Source organism: Phyllostomus discolor, chromosome 5, assembly GCF_004126475.2.
Source record: "Phyllostomus discolor isolate MPI-MPIP mPhyDis1 chromosome 5, mPhyDis1.pri.v3, whole genome shotgun sequence".
Classification (NCBI taxonomy): Eukaryota; Metazoa; Chordata; class Mammalia; order Chiroptera; family Phyllostomidae; genus Phyllostomus; species Phyllostomus discolor.
The window spans coordinates 128,098,929-128,111,117 of record NC_040907.2 but is presented as its reverse complement, the minus strand read 5'-3'; the positions used below and the strand labels follow the sequence as shown (position 1 = coordinate 128,111,117).

General features: G+C 37.9%; 1 protein-coding gene and 1 pseudogene across 1 annotated transcript in view; both read left to right on the top strand.

Annotated features, from left to right (window-relative positions):
- MYPN (myopalladin) overlaps positions 1-12,189 on the top strand; it is a 101,839-nt gene that overhangs the window by 51,549 nt on the left and 38,101 nt on the right. Inside the window, exons 8-10 of the mRNA XM_028512922.2 lie at positions 1,429-1,452; positions 4,020-4,136; positions 4,653-5,025. Of these exons, the coding sequence (XP_028368723.1) occupies positions 1,429-1,452; positions 4,020-4,136; positions 4,653-5,025 (514 nt within the window). The remainder of the gene's footprint in view (positions 1-1,428; positions 1,453-4,019; positions 4,137-4,652; positions 5,026-12,189) is intronic.
- Positions 6,682-9,815, top strand: LOC114496206 (annotated as a pseudogene).

Sequence of the window (12,189 nt, the reverse complement as noted above, 5' to 3'; positions counted from 1 at the left end):
AATATTTACTGTTATAAACTATGCTTCAATGCATGTTACCAGGAAATTTTTGTGAATATAAAATAAATTCAAGTATGAGAATTGCTATTGTGAATTAACTTTTCTTACACTTGTAATATATATTGTGAAAATGCCATCTCAAAAGGTTGAATTAAATTTAGGATGATCACATAATTTATCACCCAATCTGAAACACTTCGGAGAGTGAAAGAGGGTGCTATGAATAATTACATAATGATCCCAGGAATAAATCAGGTCTGTCCCAGCTGAACTGGGACACACGTCGTCCTAGCTATGCCTCACGACAGCCAGCAATACACGGGAATGGCTTTTGTCTCATACTTTCAGTAACTGTGGGGATTCAATATGTTTTTATCTTCACTAATTTTATAGACCCCCAATTGGGAACACATCTTTTGATTTGTACTTCACTAATTAGATGTTGGATAGAGCTTTTTTCATATTTACTTAATCTTTGTATTTCTTTATTTTTAAATTACCTGTTCATATCCTTTGCTCATTTTTATATTAGATTTTTTTATTGTAAGAATTACTTATATAGTCAAGTGGTTAATTCTTCTTTTCTTGTCATGTAAGTGCATTCATCTTTACCCATTTCAGCATAAAACACATTGAAATTTATCTACTTTTTTGTTTTCTGCCTCTCACAAAATTGTAGTATGAATCAGTATGATACATGAATCAAGCTACTATTAAGTTTAACAGCAGTGGCAGTGACAATATAATACATTCTGAGTGGCAATAAAATTGATAAAAAAGAAAAAACTTCAATATTCTATCAGTGTAGAAGATTATAACTAATGACTGCTGACTGAGTGCCTACAATTCGGTAAACATTAATTGAACACCTGTATGCAGTACCATGTGGGCATTTTCAGAAACACAAAAAACTTTTAAGATAAAGGACCAGCTCTCAAGGAACCTGTCACCTAATCTTGAAGCTCCTGATATTAGAAATCTCAGAGCAGGGGGTACACTCTACATTTCATTAGGATGTGAGGGCCCAAGGACAAAAATAATCTCTCAGTCTTCACAAAGTCTCAGTCTTTTTTTTTTTTCAGGTAAGGCTGAATGGTTACCAATAAAAGCCAGTGGTTCCTGAATCCCAGCTAGCTCAGTAACTTTTCTTCACCTAAGGTTCACATGTCTCAAGTGCAACCCAGGTGTGTCTCAAGATACGGCAATGTCATTTAGTGAGCAGCTATCTTGCTGTCCTTCTGTCACAAGCATCTGGTCCCTGTGGGGGCCACTGGTGCTTAGGTCATTTTACTTAAAACTTACAACTTAACCTTAGCAAATCACTCATGAGTATGCAAGTGACTATGAAATTCTATAGAAAGCTCCTGATGAAAATATAGTCTATCAGTAAAATAAATGCTAAGACTCTTCTAATTTTTTTTCTTTTAGAACCCCGATCCATGGCAGAGCCAGGTAAATATCATTTTTACTTTAATTTATTAGTATGTGATCAGTGATTTGATACACATAACAAAATATATTGGAATTACACTGGTGTCAAGAAAAAGTGAGAAATAAGGTTTTAGGGAAAAAAATCCAAACCAACTCTAGCTATTACTGTGATGAAAGAAAGCAGTGCATGTGCAAATTTGGAATATGTATCCACTACCTAATATGAATGGAGTTAGTTCTTGGTATTGAGGAATGTTTCTTAGAAATATCTCCCCTCTTTCTTTGTGCCCTACTCATGACCCCCAAAACTGAGCAGAGCAATTTCCATAATACTAGATCGATTCCAACTTTGCAGCCTATGATTCTGAAAACATATGCATCAGATTTTTGAATTTACAGAATCAAGACAATGTCCATGGTGGTATTAGATTTAGTTGGAAGGACACTAAGATGACATGGAAGTGACAACTAGGTGAAGCTCTTACCTCTAAAAAATACAAGTCACTCACCTTCCAAGCATAAACACCTGAGTGTCTTCTTTGTGATCTCCCTGAAATATCACATTGTATTTTTACCCCTGGGTAAGAATGATGGTTTGAAATTTCATTATTATAACTCTCTTCTGGAAACTGAATGGAAAGGCATTCCAGAAGTAGACTTTGAACATCCAAATTGCATAGCCCTGCACTAGGCCCTTGGGAATACATAGTAAAGACCAGCAGGATCTTATTCTTGCATTGCATGTAGTGGAGAAGTATCTTTCCCCTTGAAAATGTTGCAGGCCATTGACACATTCATCCAAACCATGTATTTTCACTAGGCAGTCTCATATACAAAATAATTTCATAGTCACTCAAAAGTGGTCCCTGCCCACAACAAATCCTGCCTTTCCCAACTCCATCATCTAAAATCTCACAGCCAGAGAGTTCTTCCTTCCATCTTGTATAATTCAAGTACCCTGTGGAAACAAAATGCTTTATCTTATCAGTAAGGTATAGTGTAGAGAGAGAATTTATCAGATCATTTCCTGAGAGCAGGTTACTGAAAAAGGAAATTATAAATGTTTGGGAAGGAGAACAGAGAAAAGGAAGCACAGCTAAGGGCTCAGAAAAAGGACAGAGAGCCACCAAAACCAAACTTTGCCCATCATTTAGGATTCTTGGGGCAGTAAGTAAAGAAATCCTAGGTAAAGTGGCTTGAGCTATAAGAAAACTGTATTTTCTCACATAGCAATGTGCCCTAAGAAATGGCAGTCTTGAGATTGGTTAATTTAGTATCTCAGAGATCATCATGGCCAATTTTTTTTTCATTTTCCATTCTGCCATTCTGAGTATCCTCTTAGGCTGATTCTCTCATATACCCAAGATCGTTGCCACAGTTATGGGTATTAAGTGCAGATGATAATATTCAGAGACAAAAATAGGGAATAACACTCCCTGTTGTCCCATGTAAAGAACAAGAACAACTTTCTCAGAAACTCCCCAGGTGACTTTCCCCAATATCTCATTGACCAGAATTGTGTGTCACATGCCATCACTTAGCAAGAATAAAGTTAGCACGAGTGGCTTAGCATGACTAATCACAATTCACCACCTGAGGCTGGGCAAGGCCAGCCTGCTGTGAGGCATATGATCACTCCCAGGAGGGTAGACAAAGTTAGGAATCTGTTAGCAAGGAGGAAGGAGGATGTAGAGTTACTGAGCAGATACTCAATGCTGTCTGCCATGGCCCCCTGTTCAGGTTTCCTAGAGGTTGTCCAGCTAATTATTTTAGTTATGAAACTCTGAGATGTCAAGTTTTCTCCTTATATAACCGTGCTTTTCTCCTCAGTGATAATTGGAGGCTTACACTACTCTCTTACCTGTGTCTTCATTTGCTGCCAAGGAACATCAACTATAGGAATTTTAGACTATAAACATATGGCTCTATCTGGGAATCACTTCTGTAGTCATTCAAAAGGGGGTTCACGCTCTATATTGGAGTAATCCATGAGAATTAGTGTAGTATTACAAAGGAAAAAATGCATTTCACTTGCCTTTCACCCAGATTTTCAAATTATTCTATTGACTAATTACTGTTACTACTAGCTAAGCAAAATATTTATTATCCAGTTTTAAATTGTGGCCTTCCTTTAAAAGTACCTCACTACAAAAGTTTCCCTCAGAAATAGTGAGAGATCTGGGTTTAAAAAAAATTATTAACTCTTTTATTTCACACAAACCTCCTTTTGCTTCAACTCCTAATTTGTTTTTGTGATTTTTAAGGTTATTGTCCCTTGGTTCTACTTTGGTCATCTGAACTGACAACATGAAAATAGAAGATAATTTCAGAATCCATAATATATTATATTATCATAAAGTTCTCTTGTTCATAGTCTGTCTAAATGGACTATTTGTTCTATATGCTTTGACTCATTTAGCCTGCTAATCAGTCAATTCAATTAAAAACATTGGGCTAATTATTTTCAAAAAATTAATGTAATCAACTTCTTATATTGACTTACATAGAATTATCATCTGATATCAGTAAATTCCATTATTCCATTTTCTTAATTATGTCAGTAACCATTTTGTTTTATTGGCATTTAGAGGAGATTTGTACTCTGGTCATTGCTGAAGTATTTGCAGAAGACTCTGGGTGTTTCACATGTACTGCAAGCAATAAATACGGCACAGTGTCAAGCATTGCACAACTAGATGTAAGAGGTAAGGGCTCTTTAAGTGCCAGAACAATTTAGACTATGACTTTGAACATGAGTATGGCCCTGGCTGGTGTGGCTTAGTGAACATGAGTATGGGGAGTTTATATTTTCTTTCCTTACTGCTTTTCATATGAAACTTACTTGGTTCTCCTTTTAAAAGTTGAATTATTGAGGGAAGTGTTCTTGAACAATATCCAGTTTTCAACTTATTACACTTATAACCATCACCACCACCCCAGTTGTCCTATTGTTATCTATTATACTTCCGAAGAAAACATCTCCTTTGTTTTACATAAACTTCCAATATTCTTTCCAAAACAGTACTTAATTTTTTTGTTTAGCTTTTCTTCTGTATCCTCGCCATTCTTTAATGCTCCAGATTATATTCCCTGTGTTTGGCAAGCATTTTCCCTTTAGCATAATCATCTGGTTTGCACACATGTCCCAACCCATGGCTACAATCCCATCTCAAGCTTAATGAGTTAGGCTGACAGCTCAGGCCCTATTATTGTCATTTCAGGAAATGAAGACCTCAGAAACAATGGGTCTCTTCACCCAGCCAGTTCCACCACCAACCTGTCTATTACTGAGCAACAGCCATCCCCACCCAACCCAGAGCCTCCTTCGGTGGAACAGCCCCCTAAACCCAAACTGGAAGGAGTTCTGGTAAACCACAATGAACCCCGGTCCAGCTCGAGGATTGGGCTCCGAGTACACTTCAACCTGCCTGAAGATGACAAAGGAAGCGAAGTGTCCTCTGAGGGTGGCATGGTGACCCCCAACCAGATCAGGCCTGATTCTTTCCTGGAGAAATTCAATGGACAGGCAGCAAAAATCTCTGAGCCTTCTTCACCTGTCAAAGAGCCCCCTCCAGTCCTGGCCAAACCCAAACTGTAAGTAAAAATTAGAATGGATAACTAAGCATGCCTGTGAGCTTCTCTGAGTCTTCCCTTCTTAGAAATGATGGAGCTGAAAAGGGGAATTACAAAATGAGAAAATACACTTTAAGTGCTTTAAAAACCATATATACTTACACTAATCTAAGTGTATTATCACTATTCTTACTATCATCCTTACTATTAATAATCTACCTCCAAGAAGTGTTACCCCTAAACCATCTCAAAAATATGTTTGTCCAATATTAGAGGACTCCAAGTAAAGTGTTTCTAAACTCCTTTTATAAAGTGCTTTCTTGCCTCTAATAACCCCAATTGTCTGTGATTTCATCCTTTTATTTCCCATTTGTGCTTCAACTTAAGCTTTTGTAATCTTTATGGAAAAGATATTTAGTATTTTTTGGATGGTGCTGTGCTATGGCTAGATAAGCTATAATAACCCCAGTGGGTTGTGCATAAAAATAACGGGAATGGAAGAAAAAGCCATGTTTTTCAGACTTGTCTCAGGAGACTGATGTGGCTAGAGAGCTTTGTCAGAGACATGTTGCGATGTTTAAAGTTCATCCATAGGAAAGCAAATGTAGAACATGATGCTACCACTATGTTCTGTTTTATCCACACATCAAAATGATAAAAGTGACATTTATATTTACATAAACCTTTGACTATCAGCATTAAAATCTGTAGTATCAGCACTCCCATCATGTGTTTCTCAGTGCTGACCACAAGATGTTCATTTCACATAGTTCATGTTGTTCAGTTTTATGTTTTTCTCACTACCACATAAGGCAAAATTCGGGACATAAAATTAAATGTTATGAAACATGCTTCATAGCAAGTTGTATCCAGAATTGTCTCTGTCCCCTCAAAGTTCTGCTGGCAATAGGAAATAGGAATCCACTCACAGTAAATGGAGGGGAAGAGGATATTGCAGGGATCTCTGCAGGAGTGGGAAACCAAACACAGCCAGGCCCTGCACAGGGAAGGGAGTTGGGAGCTGGGATCACACGGTTAGTCCAACCTCTATCTGCCTCTCACTCTCTGTCTTCTTGAGTGCTTCCTTGTCTCCTCTTTGCACGTTCACTCCACTGTTTTCTCTTTGAAGATTTATCTGTTCATGCCTGGCCCATCATGGCATGCCTCACTCTACATCACAATTTGTGTCAAGTTCCACTGCTAACTAAATCATTCTCAGCAGCTCAATTCCAAATACCAATTGGTCTGGCCTGGTCAAGTGTAGAGGACTTAATGCTTGGAGGGAAGAAAAGTCAAATGGATCACAGACTGGGACAGGGAATGGGGGCAAAGGCAGAGGGGATGGGGCAGTTCTCAGAGAGGGGAGTTGTGGGAAGGAGTAACCCAAAACAATCTCGTTGGGGCATTGCCTCCTTGGTAGGGCCTCCTTTTACCCAGGGACTGTTTAAAGGCTATTAGGTATGTCAGTTTGGATCAGGTTTAGTTTCCATGTTGCAGAAAACCCAAACTAACAGTGGGTTAAGCACATGAGGGTTTCTTTTTCTCTCAAAGGAAGGAATTAGAGGACCGGCCAGGGCTATTATGATGGCTTGGTAGTCACTGAGAGCCCAGTCTCCTATCCTTCTGCTCTGCTACCTTTAGCACTGGCTGCTTCTCCAAGTCTCCTCATGGTCCGAGATGGTGGTCCGGTCCTCAAAGCAGCATTTTAACCAGCAAGAAGGGCAAGTGCATGAAAGTCCTGATGTCAGACTCCTTTTAGAAGCCTTCTCAGTCTTACCCAAATCTTCCACTTATATCTCATCGGCCAGAACTTAATCACATGTTATACTAGTTGCAAAGGAGGTGAGAAAGTGTGGTCTTTGGCTGCACATGTTGATGCCACGAATAAAATCAAATTATTTTACAAAGTAATCAGCCAGTGGTATCTGCCACATGAGACTTTCAATGAATACAGAACTTCTTTCTACTAAATTATATAGTGACACCCTCTAAAAATTCAGACTTCAGCACTGTATAATTCTTCAATATTTTTGCCTTTTTAAAGTTTTCTCTTAATTGTGTACATATAGGTTTTTATTAGATACACGTGCATGCTCACACACACACATCCTTAACAAATCCACATGCCTACAACCTTGTCTTACTGGTTTTGGCCTCATTCATTTTAATCTTTTATTGCATAAAATATGTTGATTCTCTGAATAATCTTCTTGAGGATACAATTTTCTGCTTGTTCCTTCAATTTGCCATTCATATGGACAACAGATATAATTCTTAGAGATCTTAAAAGTGCAACAGAAAGGGAAGCTGTCATTTTTAAACACTTATCATCAGAGCCTAGATAATTCAGACTTTGAAATTTTCAACTTGAATATCAAGTTGTCTACATCAGTGATTCATCATTCTGGCTACTGTCTAGAATAAAATATAGAGCTTTTAAAAAATATGTATTCCTTCCCTCCCAATTGAATCAGAATTGCTCCACAGACTATTTTAATGTACAGCTAGGCTGGAAACTACCGGTTTGGAGGTGGACAGCCTGAATCGCAACCCTTTGTAACCCCATCGTACCCCCTCACACACCCCTCCACACCCAGGAAAAAACAGTAATTACATTTAAAGTGAGTAAAATGTCAGACAAAAATAAAAATGTACTGGAAAGCCTATACTTTGGGACAAGTGTTTCTTTAGAGCTGTGTTACACAGTCCTGGATGATATTAGGTAGAGATCATCTATAGCATCAAGCAAGAATCACCTGGATCCTTGCTGCTTACAGCATTGTCATCACCCAGAAGCTTAGTAAAATGCAGAATCTCAGGTCCCATGCCACCTACTGAATCAGCAGCTCTGGGAGTAGGGCCCAGAAATATGTGTTTTAAGGAGAGCCTCCAGAGAATTCTTGGGTTCACTCAAGTTTAAGAATCACTGACCTGAATCTTAAAAGATAATAACTAGATCTGGATCCTTTCTCACACTAATTGATGCTTCGGATAGTGATGCCTAAATCAATGAGGTTTGTTTGTCTTTTGTGCTTTCCAGAAGATTCTGATGTGAGCTAGTAGGCTAACCACTGCTAAAACCACAGCTAAAAGCTGATTGCAAAGACATATTTACTCAGAATTAGTGATCCTAATTAGTGCCATGCTGGCAAATGTTTTAACAATGGAGAGAGGCAAGGAAGCCTTGATTGTATCATTTGCAAGTTTCCTCCCCCAGACAGCTGACTGTAAACTACAAAAGAAAGGTCATTGAACTGGGAATAGGGATGAAATGTGTATAATCTACTCTCCACAGTCAGCTGCAGCACACAGTGCCCAAAACTGTCGTTGCCAAAACTGCTTTCAAAAGTACTTGATACAGTATCCCAAGTTTGTTTGTTTTGTTGTGTTTGTCATTGACATTTGACCTTGACAGTTCACAATTCCTAAGAAATTCTTTTGTATTCCAGAAACCACAAGAAACATCCTTATAATTCTGAAACTGATATTCATTCTCACAAATCTTGAAATTTATATTTGTAGTTCAGAAACCAAAAAATATAAGAGCCATCATTTATTGACCACCTATACATTTTGGTGATTTATTTATCAATTCTCACAACAAAATCTAGAGGTGTTACTTATTTCTCTTTAATTAGGGAAATAGGAGTTAGAAAAGTCTAGAAACTACCCAACGCCATATAGACAATGAGTGGCAGAGGCAGGATTAGGACCTAAGTCTGTGTGTTTACAGAACCCATATTTTTTTATCATAATGCTTAAGTTGCGGCAAAAGAGGATGTATTTTCAAGTAACACAAGAAAGCTGATAATTCTATAGGAAGAAAGCTTGGGTGTAAACCTGATTTCAGAAGTCTTTATAGCGGGCTCGTTTGATTCATACATTTTGAAGAGAGGGGCGTTGGTCTGTTTACGGGTCTCCCAACCAAGGAGCGGGACCGGGGGGCTTCAGAAGCCCCCTACTCTGCATATTGCGGCATCGGCCCCGGGGGTGCTGCCGAGCGCGGGCTGCGGGCATCCTGGTCTTTGGCTTCTCCACTCCGTCCTGGTTCCACAGAGAACAAGTCTCGGCCTGTCAGAAACAGGAAGGTCGTTGATTATTCAGTTTCAGGAATCTAATGATGCTGATGAAGATTACAAGAGAGATTCAGGCCCTCCAGCCTAGAAAATTCGATCGAGAAGCTAAAAGAAAGAGGCGATCTGGTGAGAAGTCACAGGAAGATTGTGAAGACTCAGAAGAAAAAGATGTGAAGACGAAGAAGGATGATTCTCACTCAGCAGAAGACAGTGAAGATGAAAAAGAAGATGCTAAAAAAAAACAAACCATGCGCCAGCAACAGCAGGCAGCCCTAAACAGCACCTAAACAGAGAGAGATGCGCGTGGAAGATGCAGACAGTGGAAAACAAGAAGAGGATGAGGCACCGTTCCAGAAGACAGATTCCCGCAGCGATGAAGATTTTCTAATGCTAGACACGACGGTAGTGACTGCGCCGGTTCAAAAAAGAAACACAAAAAGATGGTTAAGGAGTCCTAACCTGAGAGAAGAAAAAGAAAAAAGAAAAAAGAAAACGCCCAAACCCAGGATAAAGGTTACCATGACGCCAAGTCCTGTGAAAGGCAAAGGGAAAGTGGGTTGCCCCACAGCTCCAAAGCATCAAGAGGAAAAGACTCCTCCCAAATAAGAGAACAAGGAACCAGAAAGCCCTCCAGAAAAGAAAACGTCGACAAGCCCCACACCTGAGAAATCTGGGGATGAAGCCCAGTCTGGGCAGGATTAGAAGTGATGGTGGTTTGGGAGGGATTTTATTTAAGGGAAAAAAAAAAAAGTAAAGAAAAAAGAAAAAGGGAGGAGGGAGAAACCCTATGTAAGATAAAACAGTTTTGGCGAAGGCTTGACTCATGGGCTTTCAATGCTTTTTTCCCCTTTTGTTGAAAATAGCATTTTCTCTTTCTTAAAAAAATTTTTTAATTAAGAAAACCATTGCATGTTTAATTTACCTTTTTGTCAATTGGTCTTTTCTTTACCACCACCCCGCCTTCCCTGGCTTTTTCAATGAAAGCCACATCAAATTAATCACTGGATTGACTGGTTCATCTTTTAATTTTTAATGAATGGTATACCACAGTTGTAAAACGATAAGATTTGAGACGAACACTGTGGAAATGTTGCTTTTTGCTAAACGGTAGCAAGTTGAGCAGTAATCAAAAAAACATAGAAGGGTTTTAGTTAAAAATGATTGCTTCTTTCTCTACTTGGACTTTAAAAAAAATCAATTGTTATCTAGTACAAGTTTATTTTTTTTACCATGGGGGCAGGGCAGGGAGTAGGTTACCTGACCTTGTTTGAGGGTATGGGCTTTGTTGTTGTTGTTGTTGTTGTTGTTGTTGTTGTTTTTACTTCATCACTTGTTATCTCAAAGAAATTCAAAGCCAGTGATCCTTTTATTCTGCTCCAATCTTTAAGGAATTAAAAAATAAATAAAAATGGCCTCCCAAACTTAAATCGTGTTTCATTTCTTATTTTATTATATAATGGTTCATGTTTTAAAAGCTATATGTATCCTGTTTCTTGGGTAAAATTTTACCAACGGTAAAAATAAAACAACCTAGAACATAGGCCCAGGCTGAGGCTGTGCAGGTAGTGGGTCTGTGTCACAGCTTAAGAACCCTGAGCTTGGGGGTGAGGGCCTCTGAGGGGTTGGGGCACTAGGTGAAAGGTGAAGGGACTGAGAAGTACAGATTGGCAGTTACAAAACAGTCATGGGGATGTATAATATAGCATAGGAGATATAGTCATTAATATTGTAATAACCATGTATGGTGCCATTTGAGTACTGGGAATATCAGGGGGAATACTTTGTAAAGTGTACAATTGTCTAACCACTAGGCTGTATCCCTGAAATCAATATAAAATAATAATGAATGTAAACTGTAATTGAAGTTTTTTAATTAATTAAATAAAAACAAAACCTTGAAGACAAAAAAACCCTAAAATTTAAATAGCAAGCTCTATACATCACAATGGATTTCTTCTCAAACTGATAATGTTTAGGTTTTAAGCAAATAAAATACCAGTTAATGTAAAACTCAAAAAATAAAATAAAATAATCTTCATAGCTGCAAGATATGAGCAGCTAAGCTTATAGCAATTTATAACAGGCTGTTACTTTGAATTAGACAGGTTATTCAGGATTTTAGAACTAGTATGCTTTATAATTAATCTTCTGTTCCTTTATTTTTCATTAACATTGTTCCTTCATTATTAAACATATATAAGTAAATTCCATATGTTATCTGTAAATAGCCACTGGTTATTTGTGTTATGTGTGTATATATATATATATATAAAAGATTTTTGAGCCCTGAATAGCCCATACTATCTCAGGCATATTTCTATCTCCTATAGTACCTAGCAAACTAGACAAATAGAAGATTTAATAAAAGTTTGTTCAAAAATGGAATTGACACCTCGGCTTGATGTAATGAACAAGTGAATCCAAACAGGTGTTTTAAACCCCTTCTGAAAAAATGGAATTTAATAAAAAAATTTTTTAAACCTGTTCAAACAAAAAGAGACATTATTCTAAATGAATTCTTAGTTTTCATTTAAAACTAAAGGAAAATAAGAATCAAGTAATACCAAATGACTTCCTGACCCCTTTTTATTATCCTTATCTTTCTAAGATACTTTCTTTTCATATACTACTTTCGCTACTTCCATAACCATAATAAAGTATTTATGCAATGTCGCCAGACTAAAATTTACTCAGACAACAATACAAACATGTCCTGAAAACTACATAGCATCGTCTTTATTCTATAGAACTCACAGAATGTGATCTTGTGAATACGTGGTCCATTAAAAAAATTTTAAGTATATTTTATTGACCATGCTATTACAGTTGTCCCATTTTTTCCTCCCCTTTATCCCCCTCCACTCTGCATACTCCCTCCCTCCGCATTCCAACCCCCCTTAGTTCATGTTCATGGGTCATACATATAAGTTCTCTGGCTTCTCCATTTCCTATACTATTCGTAACCTCCCCCTGTCTATTTTGTACCTACCAATTATGCTTCTTTTTTAAGTGTATTTTATTGATTATGCTATTGCAGTTTTCCCAGTTTCTTCCCCTTTATCCCCCCTCAGCCCTGCACCCCTCAACCCTCCAGCATTCCCCTCCTTAG